This window comes from Chrysochloris asiatica, unplaced genomic scaffold, assembly GCF_000296735.1.
Source record: "Chrysochloris asiatica unplaced genomic scaffold, ChrAsi1.0 scaffold00156, whole genome shotgun sequence".
Lineage (NCBI taxonomy): Eukaryota > Metazoa > Chordata > Mammalia > Afrosoricida > Chrysochloridae > Chrysochloris > Chrysochloris asiatica.
The window spans coordinates 2,674,036-2,696,286 of record NW_006408674.1 but is presented as its reverse complement, the minus strand read 5'-3'; the positions used below and the strand labels follow the sequence as shown (position 1 = coordinate 2,696,286).

The 22,251-nt window shown below is 44.3% G+C and overlaps 1 protein-coding gene across 1 annotated transcript in view; it reads right to left on the bottom strand.

Moving 5' to 3' along the window:
• Positions 1–13,711, bottom strand: part of FAH (fumarylacetoacetate hydrolase (fumarylacetoacetase)) — a 70,157-nt gene extending 56,446 nt beyond the window's left edge. Inside the window, exons 1-4 of the mRNA XM_006870910.1 lie at positions 13,589–13,711; positions 7,738–7,848; positions 4,626–4,747; positions 4,073–4,122 (exon numbers count right to left, since the gene is read on the bottom strand). Of these exons, the coding sequence (XP_006870972.1) occupies positions 4,073–4,122; positions 4,626–4,747; positions 7,738–7,848; positions 13,589–13,669 (364 nt within the window). The 5' untranslated portion in view covers positions 13,670–13,711. The remainder of the gene's footprint in view (positions 1–4,072; positions 4,123–4,625; positions 4,748–7,737; positions 7,849–13,588) is intronic.
• Between the last annotated feature and the right edge of the window lie 8,540 nt (positions 13,712–22,251).

The following is a 22,251-nucleotide window of genomic DNA, read 5'->3' as shown; positions in this document are numbered from 1 at the left end:
GTGCCCTCTCTTCTTATCAGCTGGACGCTTCACTCTCCACTCTAGTCCTCTGTGGCTATGTCACTGACTCTGGGTCCAAGAGTCCCCTGGACTTGCCACACTGATGGCCAACCAGGCCTCCACCCGGGTTCACAGGAATCTATTGAGCATTGTAGGGTTTAGCTCACAATTTCATTGCTGCTTTTCCTTCACTTCCCCTTATCGGTGAGGAATGTGGTCACCATTCAGAACCTGTATTCCCACTGAGTCTTAGTCTTAGAAGTAGGTTTGCCCTGAGGAGGACCCGACCACTTGTCTTGATGTCTACTGGGTGAGCAACTTGTTTGTTCTTGTAGTAATCAGTCCGTGTGCCTATATTGTTTTGTATTTTTCCTTTCAGTCAATTCACTCATATCAATAATTACACTGAAAGTAAATGGATTAAATAGACCAGACAAGAGACAGAATAGCAGAATGGATAAGAAAATTGGATCTTTCAATATGCTGTTTACAAGAGGCATATCTTACACACAAAGAATTAAACTAAAAATAAAAAAATGGAAAAAACATATCAAGCTAATAGCAATCAAAAACGAGCAGGAGTGTCAATTTTAATCACTGATAAAATAGACTTTAAGGCAAAAACCATCATAAGAGACTAAGAAGGACATTATATCATAATTAAAAGGTCAGTTGAACAAGAGGACATAACCAGAATAACTATCCATGCCCCAATGAAAGAACCTTAAAATACATTAATCAAACTCTAATAGAACAGAAGAAAAAAAATAGACAATTCTACAATCATGGTCAATTCAAACCGACCTTGCAGTCCAGTCCATTATCCCATAGTGGCACACCAGGATTCTAGATTTTAATACACCACTTTTGATGAGGGACAGAACTAGAAAGAATCTCAACAAAGACACAGAACTAAACAACACAATCAACCAGCTTGACCTCACAGACATATACAGAGCACTCAACCCAACAAACAGCACAATACACATTCTTTTCCAGTATGCATGGAACAATTTCCAGAATAGATCATATGTTAGGCCACAAAGCAAACATCAAAAAATTTAAAAACACCAAAATACTACAAAGCATCTTTTCAGATCACAATGCTATAAAATTAGAAATCAACAATAGGAAGATCAAGGTTAAAAAAAAAATCTAAAATACATGGAAATTGAACAATGTGATGCTTAAAAGCTACTGGATAATAGATAAGATAAAAACTGAAATTTAAAAATTCCTTGTGTCAAATGAGAATTAAAATACAACCTACCAAAACCTTAGGGATACAGCAAAAGCTGTGCTCAGAGGGCAATTTGCTACAATAAACACACACATTCAAAATGAAAAAAGAATAAAAAAATCAACACCTTAACCATATATCTCCAAAAATTAGAAAAAGAGCAGCAAAGTAAGCCTACTGCCACTCCCCCCCCCAAAAAAAGAAATAATAAAGGGTAGAGCAGAAATAAATGAAATAGAAAAACAATAGGAATAATCAACAAGACAAGAAGTTGGTTCTTTGAAAGGATTAATAAAATTGACAAACCATTGACAAATCTAACAAAAGAGAAGAAGAATATACAAATAAAATGAATAAGAAATTATATGGGTGATGTCATGACAGAATCAACAGAAATAAAAAGGTTAGTAACAGAATATGAAAAATTGGACTCTAACAAATTTGAAAAATTAGAAGAAATGGACAAAGTTCTTGAAACGCATAATCTACCTAAACTACTAACACAGACTGAAGTGGAAAACCTGAACAGGTGTATAATAAGAGAAGAAATTGATCTATTCATTAAAAAAAAAAAAGACTCCCAACTGAAAAAAGTCCAGGCCCAGATGGCTTTACTGGTGAATTCTACCAAACATTCAGAGGACAGCTGGAATCAATTCTACTCAAACTATTCCATAATATAGAAAAGGATGGAAAACTCCTAAATTCATTTTATGAAGCAAGCATAAAACTCTGATACCAAAATTAGGCAAAGACATCACTAAGAAAGAAAGTTATAAACCAATATCCTTCATGAACATAGATGTGAAAATTCTCAACAAAATCCTAGCAAATAGAATCCAACAATATATAAAAAAATAATACATCATGACCATGTGGGATTCATATCAGGTATGTAGGGATGGTTCAACATTAGAGAAACAATTAACACAACCCACCACATAAATAAAGGGAAAAATTCATGAACATATCAATTGATGCAGAAATGGCATTTGACACAATCTAACACTCATTCCTGATAAAAACACTCAACAAAGTAGCAACAACATAATTAAGGGCATATATACAAAACCAACAGCCAACATCACTCTCAATGGTGAGAAACTGAAGTCATTCCCGTTTTGAACAGGAACCAGACAAGGATGCCCTTTTTCACCACCCCTAGTCAATATTGTTCTGGAAGTCTTAGCCAGAGCTATAAGGCAAGACAGGGGAATTAAAGTACTTATTAGAGTCCTAGTGTGGTGCTGTGGGTTAATGCGCCAGACTGCAAAGCCATTTGAACTGCAAGGTTGGTGGTTCAAGTTCACCAGCTGCTCCTCGGAAACCCTATACAGGGTCCCTATGGGTTGGAACCGACTTGACGGCACTTCACAACAACAACCGAAGTATTTATCCTAGTACCTGGCACAGCATAAACCTATCCTTACTCCTCCTAGGGGTCACTGTTGTCTTGTCCTGACTTTTTCAATTCAATTTCTCATTAAAGAGACTCAAAGCAGAGTTAGAGGTAGAATCTTTTCAAATAAGAAAACACAGAAGAGTTTGTCTTATAAACAGTAAAGCACAGTATACGCTTTGGAGCTCCCTTCTGCACCAGGATCCACTCTCCTGGTAGGAACCAGGTTAGAGTCAACAAGGCATTTCAGAGAACTCTTGTTAGATTCAAAAATAATAATAATAGGCCTCCTTGTTTGTTAAGTCTAAAGGTTGGCTGTTTGAACTCATTCAGAGGTACCACAGAAGAAATGTCTGGTGATCTACTCCTGTAAAATTACAGCCAAGAAAACCATAAGCAACTTGGTTCTACTCTGTAACACATGAGGTCTCCTGAGTTGGAATCAATTTGGTTCTGTTATGTGCTTTCCTGAACAATATTTTTTTAACTTGTTATAATCTTTATTCCCTTTAAGGAGTTCTGATAGTGTAGTGGTTACGAATCAGGCTGTGAACCGCAAGGTCAGCAGTTTGAAACTACCAGCTGCTCCGCGGGAGAAAGATGAGGCTTTCTGCTCCCGTAAAGATTTACAACCTCGGAAACCCTGTTCAGGGTCGCTATGGGTTGGAACCGATACTGGTACATGAGTATTTACAGCACTTAACAACAACAACAACAACAATCTTTATACCCTTAGGTAAGGATCAGCAAATATTGCATATATGTCCGCCTCTCTTTTGGAAGTGGATTCTCTGCATGGAAGTCTTCCTAGGACTGCTCTAGGATCTGAGCCACAGAAATAGGGCAGAGATCGCTTGTTGGGCTGCCTGGGCCCAGGCTGCTAGAACAACACTTGGCTCACTCAGCCAGAGTCCACGGACCTGAGGGGACTGGCAGGCTCCACCAGCCTCTCAGCACAAGTGGCCACAAGCCCAATGGGCATGGTCTGCTCACGCGAGGGTGGTGGACCAGGAACGGAGAGCCGTGACTTCTGCCTCAGACAGATGTGGACTCTTTCTGCCTCACGCTAAGGCTGTCTCAACAACGTTAGTTTCCTGACTGAAACTCCAGTTGGACACCTGCCAAGTGTTTAAACTGGGACCCTTTACCACCCTCTGGCCTGTGTCCTCAGAACTGCTGACTCCTGGGTTGAGCCCAGAGCACTTGCCTCATCGCCCTGGGGAAAAGAGGACAATTCACCAGCCACAAATGTGAGTAGTCTGCAAATCCCCTGGGAAAGAGATGTGGCCTTGAGTTCATGGGAAGGCAAATGGGGTAACAACCCCAGAACCCTTTTGTCTATGTCCTCCTACCACTAGAAAACAGGGACCAAAGCATTGGCTCTCGGTCCAACAAGCTGCCTCAGCGCTCTGTCTTGTAGAGACTGTACTCACCTATGGTGGCCGGAAGGTGCATGGTGGCAGACGCCTGGGAGGTGAACGCGCTGAAACACAGAACCAGGGACTTCAGGCTCAATCAAGTGGTTAATCAGCATCCCTGCTCTAGTAACCCACCCGGATGTCCACCCAGACCACCCCCAGAATCCTGCTCCAAATCCTCCAGCAGCCAGTTCCAGGTTGGACTGGGGCCAGAGCTCAGCTGAACTGAGCCATCCCAGGGGCATATCCACCGGTTCAAGCCAAGACTGCCTCTTTTCTGGTTCTCCATTCCACTCTAGGAAACCAGTCAAGGGCACAGATGACGCTCATGAGGACCGTGGAGGAATCAGAGAGTGGACCAGCGGGTACTAGGAGGCACAGAGGTGAGCCCAGGTGGTCCATAGCCCTCCGCCCACAGCCAGGAGCTCGATGTAGCTGGGTCTAACTCAACCAGGCCAGGGCAGCCAAGTCACAACTCAAATGTGGCACCAAGACCACCATACTGTTCTTGTCACCCCAGCCATGTCAGCTCCCCCCAAACAAACACCAATGTCTACATGCCCCTCACCGCTTCCGAAGCTCCGTGTCATCTCTGAGCCGGGCTTGGTTGGCAGACAACAGGTTCTGTAACAATGCTCTTGCCTCCTTCCAAGCAGCCTGTCCCAGGCCCATGAAGCTGTTGAGGGTTGGCTAGGACCAAAACAGGGAGAAAGACCAGTCATGGGAAAGCCCTGGGGACACCCTTGTCATCTATCCCCCATTCACTCCACCTCTCAGAACCTGACTTCCTAGTTTTGCCATCTGATCATCACGCAGAAGAAAGGCCTCATCTCTCTGTGATGGAACTGTGATGCCCCCCCACCCCATGGACAACACCTAAGAGCTGCCCCCTCGAATAGCTAACCCTGTTGTCTTAGTCTCCTAGCGCTGTCAGAACCACAATGACCACACGTGGACGGTTTTGAGACACAGGAAAGTATTTTCTCACTAAAAGTTCAAATCAGGGTCTCAGCTCTACAGGTTCCTTCTACGGGCCTCTCTTCTAGTTCTGGTGACTGGCATAAATCCATGGCAATCCTCAGAGTTCTGTGACATCTATTTTCCGTCTGTGTGTGTCTGTTTAGTGTGTTTCACTCAAAAGCGATCAGGGTTAGGACCCACCATGACCTTATTAACATGACATGACAAAAGAAACCCTGATTTCCAAACATGACCAGTATCTACAGGCACTGATGCCCAGGATTTTAACACAAGTTTTTTTTTCAACATATATTTTGTGGAGGAACCAATTCAATCCATGACACCTGTTATGCTTACAGTGGTTCCGTTGGACCTGTTGAACTGCAGGACTGCAGCTGACAGGGGTACACACTCCAGTGTGCATGGTGTCTCTCAGTGTAAACTGATCCCCTTTATGTAAGTTACCAAGAGGTTTCTTGGGTGTGAAAAAGGATACTGGTACATGAGTATTTATTTATCTTTCCTGCAAACACCACTGCAAAAGGATGCAAACTTCTTCGATATTATCAAACATCTTAAGGCAATGAGTAGCTGAACCTGGGGACTTGACCAGAGTCTCATGGGTAATGGGCACAACACAGTCCACAAAGACAATGTTCTACATCCTATTTTGGTGAGCAGCATCTGGGATATTAAAAGCTCATGAGTGACTGTCTAAGGTCTCTCCATGTGCCGAAGAAAGAAGATCAATGAGAATGGAAGATACTTGGAATCAACTTGTCTAATGGACTAATAGAACATGCGAACATCAGTCTCCATGACTCTGAAACCAGAAGAACTGGATGGTGCCCAGCTGCCACCACCAACGGCTCTGAACAGGGTCACATTAGAAGGTCCCAGATAGAGCAGCATAATGTGTAGAACAAAAGTCAATTTATTTTCAATGGGCTTACTGGTTAGAGACTGGAGGAACCTGAGACTATAGCCCTGAACACCCCGTCTTTCAGCTAAGCAGTAGGTAGGTATAATAGGGAAAACTACAACACTAGTGAGGTATGCTCACTATAAATGATGGAACTGTCAGTCATTCATAATCAAAGGGGCAACATGGACCTAGGACAAAGGTGAGAAGGCTGGAAAGGCAAGTGGACGGGAACTAGGAGCCACAGGGAGGAAGCAGGATAACTGATGTTGCAGGGAGGGGATTGCAATCATTGAAATGATTTGTTGAATGTAAAACTGATGATCTTGTCTGTCAACCTTCACTCAAGTCACAATAAAAAGTTAAAAAAAAAAAAACAAAATCAGGTTTCTTGAGGGGAATGAAATATGAGTACTTAACAGATACTTATTGTTGTTAAGTGACATCGAGTCAATTCCGACCCATAGCGACCCTGTATAGGGTTTCCAAGGAGCAGCTGGTGACCTTGAACCACCGACCTTGCAGTTCAAACAACTTTGCAGTCTGACACATTAACCCACAGCGCCACACTAGGACTCCTAATAGATACTAGGGTTCCATATTCTAAAAACTTAAAAAAATAGTAATGTTGGCACAAAATGGTGTATAAAATTAATGTCATTGAATTGTATACTTTAAAATGGCTAAGATGGCAAATTTTATATTATACATATACAAAAGGACTTAAAAAGATTATGGAAAAATGGAGTTAAAAGATAACAGAATTTTCCCATGACCTTTTTGAAGCCCCCTTTTGTTTTTCCCCAGTTTTTTTGTTTTGTTTTGTTTTTTGAGGTTTCCCAGACAGTGGGATATGACAGGAATGAACTGTGGATTCTGAAGGTTGGAGTTGAGTCCAGCCTCGAACCATTTGATGATGGACAAATTGTACCTCATTTCTGATACTTAGTCCTTATCCATATAATGAGGGTTACAATTCGGATGCTAGAAAGTCCTTGTGAAGACTGAATGAGACAGCCTGGCACATGGTGGTGGTTCTGTGCCGTGGAGTCAGTTCTAACTCACAGTGACCCTACACAGGCTTTCCGAGGCTGTAAATCTTTACAGGAGCAGAAAGCCTCACCTTTCTCCCGCGGAACAGCTGGTAGTTTCGAACTGCCGACCTTGAGGTTAGCAGTCCAACTCATAACCACTATGCTACCAGAGCTCCTTGGCACACAGTAGGTGCTCCTTGGCTCTCCTTCTGACTCATAGACCATGTAGATAAACATCAAAATGCCTGGCCCTTTCTCTGCAGGGAAGCAGATGCATCCCCACCCCACATGTGCCTGTACTTGAAGCTGACAGCCAGTGCATAGAGGGCCCTTGGGGCCGTCTGTCCACTCTCTGCAGCCTATACCTGATGACCTGGGGGACAGGGCTCATGGTGCCCTCCCTAAGAGGGCCCACACAGGAGGCCTTAGGCAGGCAGAGCCTCAAACAGCTTTGTGAAGACATTAACCAGATTTGTTGACAAGCCTCACCTCTGCAACTGAGAACACTCAGGTCTGCAAAATAGTCATTGACACCAGAACATTCCTTTTGGTCTCAGGCATGTAGGAACCTACTCTGACATGCCATTCCTGCCAGCCTATCTGTACCAGAGCCAGCCCAGCCTTATCCAGTTAAAACTGCTGAAATCAAACGCACCAGCTCTATCAGAAATGTACTCCGAAATGGAGAGCAAAGAACATTTTCAGGAAGACATTTACTATAAGAGCCACTGATATCAGGGAGCAGACATGTGGTAATGTCCTACCTGATCAAAGACATCCTGGTGTTTGGAGAGGGCAGGTCCAGTGAAGAGATGCTTAATGACGCTGAGGTCGAGGATCTGGTCGCCAATTGCCACGCCAATCCTCGGTCTTGGCTAGAAGACAGATGGCATGGTCAGTGCTAGGGAAGGACTTACAGAGGGCTTGTCTCATTTGCATGGGAACCTGTCTATATAGAAGCTTCTCTGGCTCCCCCAGCAGTGGCCCTCTTCCTAGAGCTGGCTGAGGAATCTGATTCTGGGCTGAAATCAACCCCGTGTTCTCTGCTTAGACAGAATCCCTTGCCATCTCTGCTTCTGGGACAGACTCTGCGTCTGCTGAATGAGAAGTATGTCAAATACCTCAAGCACAACTCCTCGGCATGGAGAAAGAACTGGCACTCAGTCCAAGACCCTTACCCAGCGACCAGTAAAACCAGTTACCATTGAGTCAATTCTAACTCATGCAACCCCATGTGTGTCAGAATAGAACTTTGCTCCATAGTGTTGTCAAAGGCGGATTTTTCAGAAGTAGATAGCCAGGTCTTTCTTCTGAGGGGCCTCTGGAAAGACTTGAGCCTCTCACCATTTGGTAAGCAGTTGAGCACATTAAGCACCTGCACTACCCAGGGACTTCCTATCCAAGAGTAATTGTTGTTATTAAGTGCCAACAGATAGGTTCCAACTCACAGCGACCCTGTATAGGGTTTCCGAGGAGCAACTGGTGGGTTTGAACCACCAACCCTTCGATTCAAACCGACCTTACGGTCCAGTGCTTATCCTATAGTGTTGCATCAGGATCCCACCAGGCGTTATTGTTGCTGTTAGGTTCCATAAAGTCGGTTCCGACTCATAGCTACTCTGTATAGGGTTTCTGAGGAGTAGTTGGTAGATTTGAACTCTCAACCTTGTGGGTAGTCACCAGCTTAGAAGGGCCATAGAGAGCTCCCAAGTGTTAAGCTTCAGTGACCCCAGTGGTGAGGAGCTAGCCACTTTACCAAGCAGTTGGTTTACGCTTGATCAGCTGTAACCCAGGCTCAAGGGATTTCTGTACACAGCAGAGCAGCTAGCATTCACACACAGTGTCTCCGGTCATTGTGCCCCATTGCGCTCCAAGAGCAGAGCGCAGGTCAGGACAGAGCCCACAAGCTGACTGCTTAGGCAGTGTGGAGCAAGTTCCTTTCTGGACTGTAATATCTCACCATCACAGCTATTAGCATGTCTGCAATATTTGAAAAAGCTTGATCTTTGTCCCCAGGCCCCTGAGCTTTGTTTGTGGAATCGACCTGCTGGGGCTCTCTCCTCAGCCAGATATCCAGCTCTCCAAACCCACCAGCTTGCTTTTCTGCCATTGCAGCTCCAGGAAGTGTTAGCTGCTGTCGTTAGGTGCCAGGCAGTCAATTCATACTCATAGCGACCCCATTGGTCAGAGCAGAATTACCCCATAGGGTTTTCTTGAGGAGCCCTGGTGGCGTAGTGGCTTACGCGGCTCACCACAGATCAGTTGAAGCCCCCTAGCCTCTCCTCAGAATGATGAAGCTGGCTGTTCCTGTACAGATTTAGAGTCTTGGAAGCCCTACACGGGGTTAAGTCAGAATAACTTAACGACAGTGAGTTTCTTGCATTTTTTAATTTTGTTTTGTCTCTTTTATAACATTCGGTCATATCTGATATAAAGTTGTCTAAATGAAAGTCTTACCCAATTCCCAGCTTGATGTACAAGATGGAAAGTTTAGGGTTTGGAGGCTGACAGATGTGAATTCCAACCTCAAATCTGCCTCTTCAAGGCCTGAAGCCAGAAGCATGATTCTTAGCCTCTCTGAGCCTCAGATTCCTCATCTGTAAAATGGGGACAATAAAATAATGGCCGGTTTGTTGTGAGAATTCAGTTAATTAAAGCTACAAACCTGCAAGAGGAGATACAAAGTAGACCTTACTCAAACAACATTTACTGAGCATCTACTACACCCCAGCAGTGCACTGGGGCTGCTAAGGCCAGGGGAATGGAAAGAAGTGATTTGGTTCCTGTCTTCGAGAAGACAAAGGAAATGACAGGATATGTTGTTGCTTATGGCTTAGTGTCATGGAGTCGGTTCCAACTCATAGCGACCCTCCTTCCAAGGAGTCAGAATCTTCTTGCTGGCACACAACAGTCCACGAGCAACCCACAACCTGAGGAGGTACTGCCTGTGTCTGATCATCAATCTCTGTCTTGGTGTAGAGTGGAATCGGAGCTTACCTTTTAAATTGGGGGGAGAAATTCAAGTAAAAAAATACCATAAACAATTTCAAGGGACTCAGTTTTCCCTACCCAGGCACCAGTTTCCTAAGATATCTTTATGCTAACCAGGATCTAAGATGGGCTAGACTCCGGGGCTAACCTAAAGGTGGAATTTGTAAAAATGTTCGAACTACAGGAATAAATTCACCATTGTCCCACCTAAATTATGAAGAGCTATTATGAGTAGGAACCAACTTAAAGGCAAAGGGTTTGTTTTTTCATGTGGCACTGTAGTGTAAGCACTGGACTGCAAAGTTGATTTGAATCGCCAAGGTTCGCAGTTCAAACACACCAGCTGCTCCTCGGAAACCCTATATAGGGTCGCTATGAGTCGGAACAGACTCCATGGCACTTAACAGCAACAACATGCGGGAAGAAGAGCAGCCTAGAGTGGAAGCCCACCTCTCTTGGAATGTTGGGGCCCCAGAGTGGTAGCTTCAGACACGGTCTGCTCATCTGGAAGGCCCTGACCCTTCTCAAATGCCTGTACCTCAACACTCTTATAGGACCACAGTGAAGAGGGGCTGTCTCCCCCACACAGCCCTGTTTGCTATCTGTCTAATGCACTTTCTAATATTGAAAGAGCAGGGCATGGTGTCTGAGGCCCCAGCTGTACTATCGTCATCATTGTTAAGTGCCATTGTAGTGGGTTCTGACTCATAGCAACCCTGTTTAGGATTTCTGAGGAGCAGCTGGTGAGCTTGAACTGCCAACCTTGCAGTTCAAACTGACCTTGCACACCAACGCATTAACCCACAGCACCACGCCAGGACTCCTAGTTGCACTCTGAGGAGCATGAATTCCAGATTTTTCTGGAAACACCAGCCAAGCACATACTGGAATGCGCCTGCCTCTCATCAGTGTTTCCGTCTGTTTGTGCTCCCAGGAAAGGCACACTGCTGAGGGCAAAGTACAAGAGGACCGCTCATTTCAAAGACAGGGTAGTTGGCTAACTGGGGTGAAGGTTTAACATGCTTTGTATTTTGTCCCTGGAAGTGGACAGTGGATATCAACTTCTTGAGTCCTTGCAACACCTGGTCAGGTCTAGCAATTGTGAAACCACAAGTTGGCTCTTCTACACCAAGGCATAGGCCACTGGTTGTTGTTGTTGTTAGGTGCCATCGAGTCGGTACTGACTCATAGCGACCTTACGCACAGCAGAACGAATCAATGCCCGATCCTGGGACAACCTCATAATTGTTGCCACACTTGAGCCCACTGATGCTGACACTCTGTCAATCCATCTCGTTGGGGGTCTTCCTCTTTTTCTCTGACCCTCCACTTTACCAAACATAACACCCTTCTCCAGTGATTGGTCCCTCCTGACAATATGTCCGAAGTATGAAAGATGAAGTTTGGCCATCTTGGCCTCCAAGGAGCACTCTGGCTGCACTTCTTCCAACACAGATCTATTGGTTCTTTTGGCAGCTCATAGCACTTTCAGTATTCTCCTCCAACACCATAACTCAGATGCATCAATTCTTCTACAGTCTTCCTGATTCACTGTCCAGCTTTCACATGCATATGAGGTTATTGAAAATACCATGGCTTGGGTCAGGCCACTGGTAGGACCTGGCAGGACCACAAAAAGTCAGCCACTTGAGTCCAATGACCAGCCTGGGAAGAGAGGCTGTCAGAAGCCCCATTAACCAAACATTTCCTGAACACTGTTGGGTACAAGCAGATCCTGGAGTTCTATGGTTTACAGAGGGGTCCCGGGGTGGTGGTGCAGCTAACACTCAGCTGCTAACTGAAAGGTGAGAATTTGAATCCACCAACGTGCATCTTACTATCTCTGGTAGCGTAGTGGTTACGAATCGGGCTGCGAACCTTAAGGTCAGCGGTTCGAAACTACCGGCTGCTCCGCGGGAGAAAGATGAGGCTTTCTACTCCCGTAAAGATTTACACCCTCGGAAACCCTGGACAGGGTCGCTATGGGTCGGAACCGACTCGACGGCACTTAACAACAACGTGCATCTTGGAAGGAAGATCTGGAGATCCAGTTGCAAAGAACCAACCAATGAAAATCGTTTAGAACACAGTTCCACACATGGGGTCACACCAGGGCTAGTGAAACTGCTCGACTTAGGTGTCGTTTATGGTCAAGTGCATTTGACTCATAGCGACACTATCTAGGGTTTCTAAGAGCAGCTAGTGGGTTTGAACCACCGACCTTGTAGTTAGACGTCCAGTGCTGATCCTATAGCACCACACTGGACCTCTAGGGAAACCACTAGATGGCAATTCTTTCATTTACAGAGCTGATCAGAAGTTTACTTTAAAAGTTAGGAGCAGAAATATAAACAAAAAATACCAAAATTATTTCAATGGAATCTGCTTTCCCTACCTAAGAACCTGCTTATTATATGTGTGCTAGTAAACCCTGGAGTGGTGCTGTAGGATCAGCACTGGACTACTAACTGCAAGGTCAGCAGTTCAAACCCAGCAGCCGCTCATAGAAACCTTATACAGGGTGGTTATGAGTCGAACCGACTCCACCGCACACAACAGGAAGTCAAGCCCCAGTTTTCTAAGATTTCTTTATACCAGTCAGATCACATTCACTAAGTGTCGATTCATTTCCCTGTCCCAAAGGGCTTGAGATCAACAAGAAAATGATGGTGACTACACACCACCATGCTGAAAGGAAGCGAAGAAATGTGACACCTTAAATCCCGATGTTCTGCAGCCAGGAAATGCATGTGTCCCTCTCAGGGGCTAGTGCTGGAGTGCATTAAAGTTCCAAGGCTCCAGGCTTAGGAATCTCTAACTTTCCAGATGAAGAGTCAACTATAACCTGGTATCTCAGGGAAAAGAAACATACTCCAACAACTTTGGACTGGGGCACGTGATCGTAGGATTCATTTCTGAAACAAGAAGTAAATTTGCTCTGCGTGTCTGGGAAAGAGGTTTACATACAGGCATACCTCGCTTCTGTAAGTGTGGCTTAATTGCCCTCTTAGAGATTACGTTTTTCACAAATCGAAGGTTTGTGGCAACCTTGCATCGAGCAAGTCTGTTGATACCATTTTCCAACTATTTGTGCTCACTTCATGTCTCTCTGTCAGTTTGTTCGAACTACTTCCAATTTTTCATAATGTTATTGCATGCTTTGTAGACTGCACTAGAGTGTAAACATATACCATAACGTTTATGAAACCAAGAAAGTCAGGTGACTCATTCACTTTATGGCAGTGGCCTGGAAGCGGACCTGCAGTGTCTTGGAGGAATGCCTGTATTTCATTTCATTTTGCACTTCATTAACCCTGCAAAACCTGAGGCAGAGAAGTTAAATAACTTGTACCGCTATAAAGTTACCAAGCAGTGTTTGAACTCGCGTGCACTGTTCACGGGTGGCCCCCTGCTTCCACACACCCAAGGGTGGGACCGAAATGAGAGCCAAATAGGTCCTCAGATGACACCCAGAGTCTTCTAGGGTTTTAGCAAGGGAAAGAATATAGATCCGACGTCTGGGTGGGGTGTAGTCCCGAAGGGAAGAGGAAAGCTTGACAGGGGTCCCAGCCTGAGGGGGCGCCCACCCTCCGCGTGCCCGGAAGCCGAAGCGCAGCAGCTCACGTTGCTTTTGGTGGAGAACACGCCATAGGGCAGGTTGTGGATGGGGAAGTCAGAATCCTCTGCCACCGGGATGAACGACATGCTGGCGAGTACTAGCAGGACGGCGGGCTGCGGATAGCGAGCAGGACTGGGCTTGCTGGGGGCAGTCTGGCTGACCCTAGGCCCCTCGCAGAATCCCTTCAGCCCCGCCCCGCCCCAGGCTCGCCCCACTGGGTTGCCCAGTGACTTCCGAGAGCTTGTGCTTCCACACGCCTATTGGCTACACTGACAACTCCCCTGGTTCCGTCCCCGAGCTAGCCTGCCCCGCCCCAATCGAGCCTCGCCCCCAGTCATCTCTGCCTCTGAGTAAGCTTGGTTCCCCCGCCCTCACCCCATTCCCCAGCCCCGCCCCAGCCCCGTCTCAGCCCCGCCTCCGAACGAGTCTAGTCCTGTCCCCCAACCCCTCCCCCGAGCAAGTCTTGTCCCCTCATCCAGCCCCGCCCCCGAAAGGTCCCTCCCCTTCCGTGAGTCCCCACCCAAAGCTATCTTTGCATTTAAGGCTGCGTGGTCGGCTTTCTTTTCCCTAACTGCCGGCCCTACTCTCCAGTTTAACTGTGTCTTTTCTGAACACAGCATATGCTTTCTCTCCAGATGCTGCCTCTGGGCTTCGAAAAGATACGTCAGTAGCGTCCCCTCTGCCTTTATTATTGTTGTTGTTAAGTGCTATGGAGTCTAGTTTGATTCATGTTGTTAGGTGCCATCAAGTCGGTACCAACTCATAGTGACCCTATGCACAACAGACGGAAACACGGACTGGTCAACTTCACAATTGTTGCCACGCTTGAGCCCATTGATGCTGCCACTTTGACAATCCATCTCGCTGAGGGTCTTACTCTTTTTCTCTGACCCTCCACCTTACCAACATGATATCCCTCTCCAGAGACTGGTCCTTCCCGACAATATGTCCGATTTATGAGGGACAAAGTTTGGCCATCCTGGCCTCCAAGGAGCATTCTAGCTGCACTTCTTCCAACACAGATCTATTTGTTCATTTGTTAGCCCATGTACTTTAAATATTCTCCTCCAACACCATAATTCAAAGGCATCAATTCTATGATCTTCCTTATTCATTGTCCAGCTTTTGCATGCATATGAGGTTATTGAAAATACCATGCTGGCATCTTTGCCCAACACTTTAAAAAGGTCTTGTGCAGCAGATTTGCCTAATGTAATACATCATTTAATTTCTTTACTGCTGCTTCCATGAGTGTTGATATTTGATCCAAGAACAATGAAGTCTTTGACAATTTCGATCTTTTCTTAATTGATAAGAATGTTGCTTATTGGTACAGTGGGGAGGATTTTTCTTTTCTTTACACTGAGATGCAATCCATACCAAAGGCTGTGGTCTTTGATTTCCACCAGTAAATATTTTAAATCCTCTTCACTTTCAGCATAGTGGTTACAAATCGGGCTGCGAACCTTAAGGTCAGCAGTTCGAAACTACCAGCTGTTCTGCGGAAGAAAGATGAGGCTTTCTGCTCCCGGAAAGATTTACAGTCTCGGAAACCCTGTACAGGGTCGCTATGAGTCGGAACCGACACCACGGCACATAACCACCACTTCACTTTCAGCAAGCAAGGTAGTATCATCCGCACATGGCAGGTTGTTAATGAGTCTTTCTCCAATCCTGATGCCACGTTTTTCTTCATAGAACCCAGCTTCTCGAATTATTTGCTCAGCATATAGGTCTGATTCATAGTGACCCTGTATAGGGTTTCCAAGGAGCGGCTGGTGGGTTTGAACCGCCGACCTCACAATTAGCAGTCCAGTGCTTATCCTACATGTAGCGCCTCACCAGAAGTCCAGTGACAGATTGTTGTTAAATGCTGTCTAGTTGGTTCCGACTCCTGTATAGGGTTTCCGTGGAGCAGCAGGTTTGAACCACTGACCCTGCTTTATCATACAGTGCCACACCAGGACTCCCACCAGACTGGGAGGTTTAAAGGGAAATTGTTGTTGTTGTTGTTAGGTGCCATCAAGTCAGTACCGACCCATAGAGACCTTATGCACAGCAGAATGAAACACTGCCCGATCCTGGGCCAACCTCACTACTGTTGGCACGCTTGAGTCCATCGATGCTGCCACTTGGCCAATCCATCTCATTGGGGGTCTTCCTCTTTTTCTATGACCCTTTGAGTTACGGTGTTGGAGGAGAATATTGAAAGTGTCATGGGCTGACAAAAGAACCAATAGATCTGTGCTGGAAGAAGTGCAGCCAGAGTGCTCCTTGGAGGCCAGGATAGCCAAAGTTCATCTCTCATACTTTGGATATATTGTCAGGAGGGACCAGTTGCTGGAGAAGGATATCATGCTTGGTAAGGTGGAGGGTCAGAGAAAAGGAAACAGTATTCTAAAAAGTATATAATGCATCCGTTTATTTTACATTGAAGTCTTAAAATGATGTTGACAGTTGTGTTTGGCTTTGGACAAGTTACTTAACCTCTCTGTACCTCAGCTTTACTGTATAATGCAGACAATAATGCTAGTTCCTAGTTCACATAGACGTCCTGGTGTGGTACTGTAGGATAAGTACTGGGCTATTAACCTGAAGTAGGTGGTTCAAACCCATCAGCCACTCCTTGGAAGTCCTATACAGGGTCGCTATGAGTCGGAACCGACTCGAAGGCTCTAAAGAACAAGAAGTTCACATCAGAATTGTTGTGTGGCACTGTAGGATAAACACTGGCCTGCTAACCACAAAGCTGGAGATTCAAACCCACCAGCCACTCCTTGGAAACTTTATACAGGGTACAGTGTGGCACTCTAGGCTAATGTGTCAGACTGCAAAATCGTTTGAAGTGCAAGGTCGGTGGTTCAAGCTCACCAGCTGCTCTTGGAAACCCTGTGAGTCAGAACCAACTTGACAGTACTTAACAACAGCGTTTGTAAAGTGCTTAGACTAGTGTCTGGCATATATAGTTTTTAAAACAACAAAAAAACAGGGAGAGGGGAAAAGGAAAGGAGGGGAAAAAATGATATTTTAACTCTTTCCCGTAAAGGTGTTATAGCTAAATGGGTCACATTGTGTGGATTTGTCATAATTGTGAGGTTGGCACCAGACTAGGCAGTGTTTTGCTTTGTTGTGCATAGAGTCACTATGAGTCGGAACTCACTCAACAACAACAGCAACAACTGACATTTGAGCTAATTAATCTTGGGCAGATTAAGCTTTCCACACATCAGTTTTGGTAAATTTGTAAAGCGGGAGTCCTGGTGGTAGCGCTGTAGGATAAGCACCAGACAGCTACCAGCAAGGTTGACAGTTCAAACCTACCAGTCACTCTTAGAAACATGAGTCAGAACAGACTAACTACCGTGTCAATTCTGACTCAGAACAACCCCATAGAACAGAATAGAACCGCTTGTTTGGGTTTCAGAAACTATAAATCTTTATGAAAGCCAACTGTCTCATCTTTCTCTAGTGGAGTAACTTGGGGGTTTAAACCACCAACCTTATCCCACAATGCCACTAGGGCTCCCTTATAAATACTTAAGTTTATTACTTTTTTTCCTTTTGTATTTATTATATAAAATTTTTATCTGAAAGGAAATGAATAACCAATGAGCCCCTACTTTCCACCAGCCTTTTTGATTGTTGAGTCTCTGTTGTTTGAGGGATGAGTTTCCACTGAATACCCACAAGTTAAGGGAAGCCTAGATTAAAGCCATGCAAAGAGAAAACCAAAAACCTTTTCTGGGGGAAGTGGGTGGGGTAGATGGGCGTGTGGGAAGGGATGTGGGAATGAGATGGTTGAAGGGGGAGTAAGATTCTGTAGTTTTAAAATAGACTAGCCAACCCACTAATTATACATAGTGTCTGAAAACACCAAAACTGTTCTTTATGTCAAGCAACCTTTGAAGTCACTTTCAAGCACATTATATTTTATTTTCTTTCTCTCTTTTTTTGTGGGGAAAGGAGTAGTACATGGGCATCTATACATTACAATAACAGAATAATTTTGAAAGGGAAATTTTTACCCATAGGCTCACAAGTGTACAGTCTTCACATTTTCATGTTATTCTTTGGCTACATTAGTATGCACATGATTTCTTCATCTTTGTAATTTTTGCATAGATGCATTTTTTCATTCCTTTCCTACATTCTCTTTCTGAACATTTTCCCTTGTGGCCAAATAAGCTTCATTATTCTCATTTTCACTGGCTGAAGACGTTGCAACGTTTTATAATGTAATCAAAATAATGCAGTGATGATTTCAAGGATGGAACATTTTCATTTCCCTAGATTAGTGTGGAAGGGTAAATTCCTGAGTCAAAGGATGTGAATGCTTTCAGGATTGGAAGTGAGTGAGTTTCAGCACTTCCACCACAAAAAAGCTGTTTCGAGCCTCAATAGTACCATATTCAACGAGGCTTAGAAGCACAATGCTAAACACTGAGCTGCTAGTCAAGGATGGTGGTTCAAATCCGTCCATGAGCTCCATGGGGAGAAGACCTGGTAATGTGTTCCTGTGATGTGTACAACCCAGAAAACTCTATGGGCAGTTCTACTCTGTAACACATGGTCCCAATGAGTAAGTAGCAAATGATACAACAGCACCCAACAATAACAGCAAACAGTGGCGCAGATGGTAAGCTCTTGGTTGACAGTCTAAACGTTGGTGGTTCAGACACACACACACACCCCCTTAAAGACAAGGCTAGCGATCTACTCAGAAGCATTTGTACTTTGTACAACTGGGGTTTCCATGAGTTGGAATTGACTGGACGGAAACTAACAATAATGGCGGTGATGTCAGTGTGCCGTGGAGTCGGTTCCAACTCATGGGGACCCTGCATAGCATTTCTGAGGCTGTGAATCTTTACGGGAGCAGAAAGCCTCATCTTTCTCCCGTGGAATGCTGGTAGTTTCAAACTGCTGACTTTGAGGTTAGCAGCCCGACTCGTAACCACTATGCTACCAGCACCATAATCCAGCGCTTCCCTCTACTGCTCAAATACAGACCACTACGCAGAGTCGCCAGTAACCTCACTCACACAAGCGTGTCCTCTACTTCTGTACAAGAAAGTAGAGAAGGGGTCTTCTGGATCCAGGGACATTGATGCCTTGTACTCCAGGCAACTGGGGCTTGCCACTTAGATAAGCAGAATGTGGACACTGCTTACTGCTTGTCTTTTTGTTTCAACATTGAGGAGGAGCTCCATCCATCCACCTCCTCCCAGCTTGCAACATTCACTCATACTTGAATTAACTTGAGTCCAGTTCCAGTGTCCTTGATATTTTGAGCTTCTTTGAAAAAAACTGAATGCCATTCATGTTTGCACGTGATGTAAATATATTTCATGACAAGCTATGGACAACATTGTGAAGTATGAGTGTCCTTGAACACTTAATTGTGCTCATCAGGTATCTGTACCTGGACCAAGACACAGTTGTTCAAACAGAACATGCAAACACTGAATGATTTAAAATTAAGAAAGGTTGCAACAGGGTTGTATTCTTTTGCCATATTCAACCTGTTTGCTGAGCAAATAATCTAAGAAGCTGGGTTCTATGAAGAAAAACGTGGCATCAGGATTGGAGGAAGACGCATTAACAACCTGAGATATGCAGATGATACGACCTTGCTTGCTGAAAGTGAAGAAGACTGAAAATATTTACTGATGAACATCAAAGAGCACAGCCTTCGGTATGGATTGCATCTCAAAGTAAAAAAAAAAAAAAAAAAAAACCTCACCACTGGACCAATAAACAACATTCTTATCAATGGAGAAAAATTGAAGTTGTCAAGGACTTCATTCTTCTTGGGTCAACTATCAACATTCACGGAAGCAGCAATCAAGAAATCAAACGACGTATTGCATTAGGCAAATCTGTTGCACAAGACCTTTTTAAAGTGTTGAAGAACAAAAATGTTAGCTTGAGGACTAAGGTGCACCTGACCCAAGCCATGGTATTTTCAATAACCTCATATGCATGTGAAAGCTGGACAGTGAATAAGGAAGATAGTAGTAGAATTGATGCCTTTGAGTTGTGGTGTTGGAGGAGAATACTGAAAGTGCCATGGACTGCCAAAAGAACCAACAGATCTGTGTTGGAAGAAGTGCATCCAGAGTGCTCCTTGGAGGCCAAGATGGCCAAACTTCATCTCTCATGCTTTGGACTTATTGTCAGGAGGGACCAGTCACTGAAGAGGGATATCATGTTTGGTAAGGTGGAAGGTCAGAGAAAGAGAGTAAGATCCCCAGCGAGATGGATTGTCAAAGTGGCAGCATCAATGGGCTCAAGTGTGGTAACAATTGTGAGGTTGGCCCAGGACCAGTCAGTGTTTCATTCTGTTGTGCATAAGGTTGCTATGAGTCAGTCCCGACTCGATGGCACCTAACAACAAAAATGCTAAAATGAAGAACTGGTGGTGCAAGTGATTAAGCACTGGACTGCTAATCTAAAGGTTGGTACCACCAGCTGCTCCAAAGGAGAAAGACGTGATAGTCTATTTCTGTAAATATTTACAACCTAAAGTAATTAACAACTTGCAATATGCAGATGAGAGAAACTTGCTTGATGAAAGCAAAGTGGACTTGAAGCACTTGCTCATCAAGATCAAAGACTAGAGCCTTCAGTATGGATTATAATTCAAAGAAAACAAGAATCCTCACAACTGGACCAATAAACAACATCATGATAAATGGAGCAAAGATGGAAGTCAAGGATTTCATTTTACTTGGATCCATAATCAATGTTCATGGACAAGTCGAGAAATGAAACGATGTCCTGCACTGGGCAAACCTGCCACATAAGGACCTCTTCAAAATGTTAATGAGCAAAGATATTGCTTTGAAGACTAAGGTGTGCCGCTGACATTTTCAATCATATGTATGTCAAAGCTGGACAATGAACAAGGAAGACCAGAGAAATATTGACACATTGGAATTATGGTGTTGGCAAAGAGTATTTAAAGCATCATGTAATGTCAGAAGGACACCAAATCTGTCTTGGAAGAAGTACAGCCAGGATGCTCCTTAGATGCAAAGACAGTGAGAACATCTCATGGACTTTGGACATGTTACCAGGAGGGAACAGTCCCTGAAAAAGGACATCATGCTTGGGAAAGTAGAGGGTCATCAAAAAAGAGGGAGACCCGTTAACGACACAGAAGCAGCAACAATGGGCTCAACCACTACAACTGTGAGGCTGGCACTGGACCCAGTATGGCTTAGTTCTGTTGTGCACACGGTCCCTATCAATTGGAACCAACTCGACAGCACATAACAATGGGCACTGATGAAATACTTTTGTTAAAAGGAAGATCTTTCCCGGGCAGTAAATGTTTGTGGACTCTACTAGGCAGACGATCCAAAGCATAGAGAAATCTTCTAGGCCATCACAGTCCGGCTGAATGTTTCCCAATCGTGGAAATGTCCTATAGCCACGCTGTTCAATATAAAAGCCACATTCGTTTTCACATATCTACTAGGCACCATCTTCTCATCAGAGGAAACATGGTTTCTGAGACGTGTGCTTTGAGTGAAGGAATTATTTCAAGATTAAATTGCACAAGAGTCAAATCTGTTCTCCAGGAAAGTTAAGTGAAAGGACACTTTGCCAGACTTGAGCAAACAAACTAAGGAAAAATTTGTATATTAAGATCAAAGAACAAAAACATTCTGTGACTTATGGTTCAGTACTTACATGAGTCCTGAAGCCAGACTTTGCAAATGGATGTGTGACCAAAAAATTTGAACACTGAGACCAAGCCAACAGTCAAGTCAAGCATAATTCCCAGTTTCCAATTGTAGTGATCAAAAGTTTTATAATGAACCTTTTCTATACTTCAAGCCTCAAGTACAGAAAATTGCATTAATTACGATTCTTGGTTTATTACATTCTCAGCATTGGTTCACAAATGGCCTGCTTTTAAGCACAGGAGTCCCTGGGTGGTACAAATTGTGACCATGTTCAGCTGCTAAAGGTTAGAAGTTCAAATCTACTAAGAGAACTACGAGACACCAGGGAAGCAAGGCCTTTTGATCTTTCCTTCATTACTGCTGATTTCATTTTTCATACTTTGGTTGTCGTTATTAAATGTCATCAAGTCAGTTCCGACTCATACTGACTTTGTATACAACTTCCAAGGATCAGCTGGTGAGTTTGAACCACTGACCTTGTGGTTCAAACTGACCTTGTGGTCCAGTCATAGTGGCCCAAGGAATAGAACCACCCATAGTATTTTTAATAGGTACATCTTTACTGAAGCAAACCACATCTTTCTCTCACAAAGCCGTTGCTAGGTTCAAACTATCAACCTTTCAATCAGCAGCAAAACTCTTTATCCCCTGCACAACCAGAGTTCTTTTCATATTGTTTAGTTACATCTAGAACTTGAAAAAACTTAAAATATCTTATAGGGTTAAGTGCCATCAGTTCCAACTCATAGCGACCCCTGTATAGGGTTTCCAAGGAACGGCTGGTGAGCTTGAACAGGTGCAGCACATGAACCCACAATGCCACACCAGGGCTCCTTTTTGATAAGGTGGTTGTTGTTAAATGCCATCAAGTCAGTTCCGACCCATAGCAACCTTGTATAGGGTTTCTGAGGAGTAGCTGGTGAATTTGAATAGCTGACTTTGTGGTTCAAATGGCTTTGCAGTCCAGCACATTA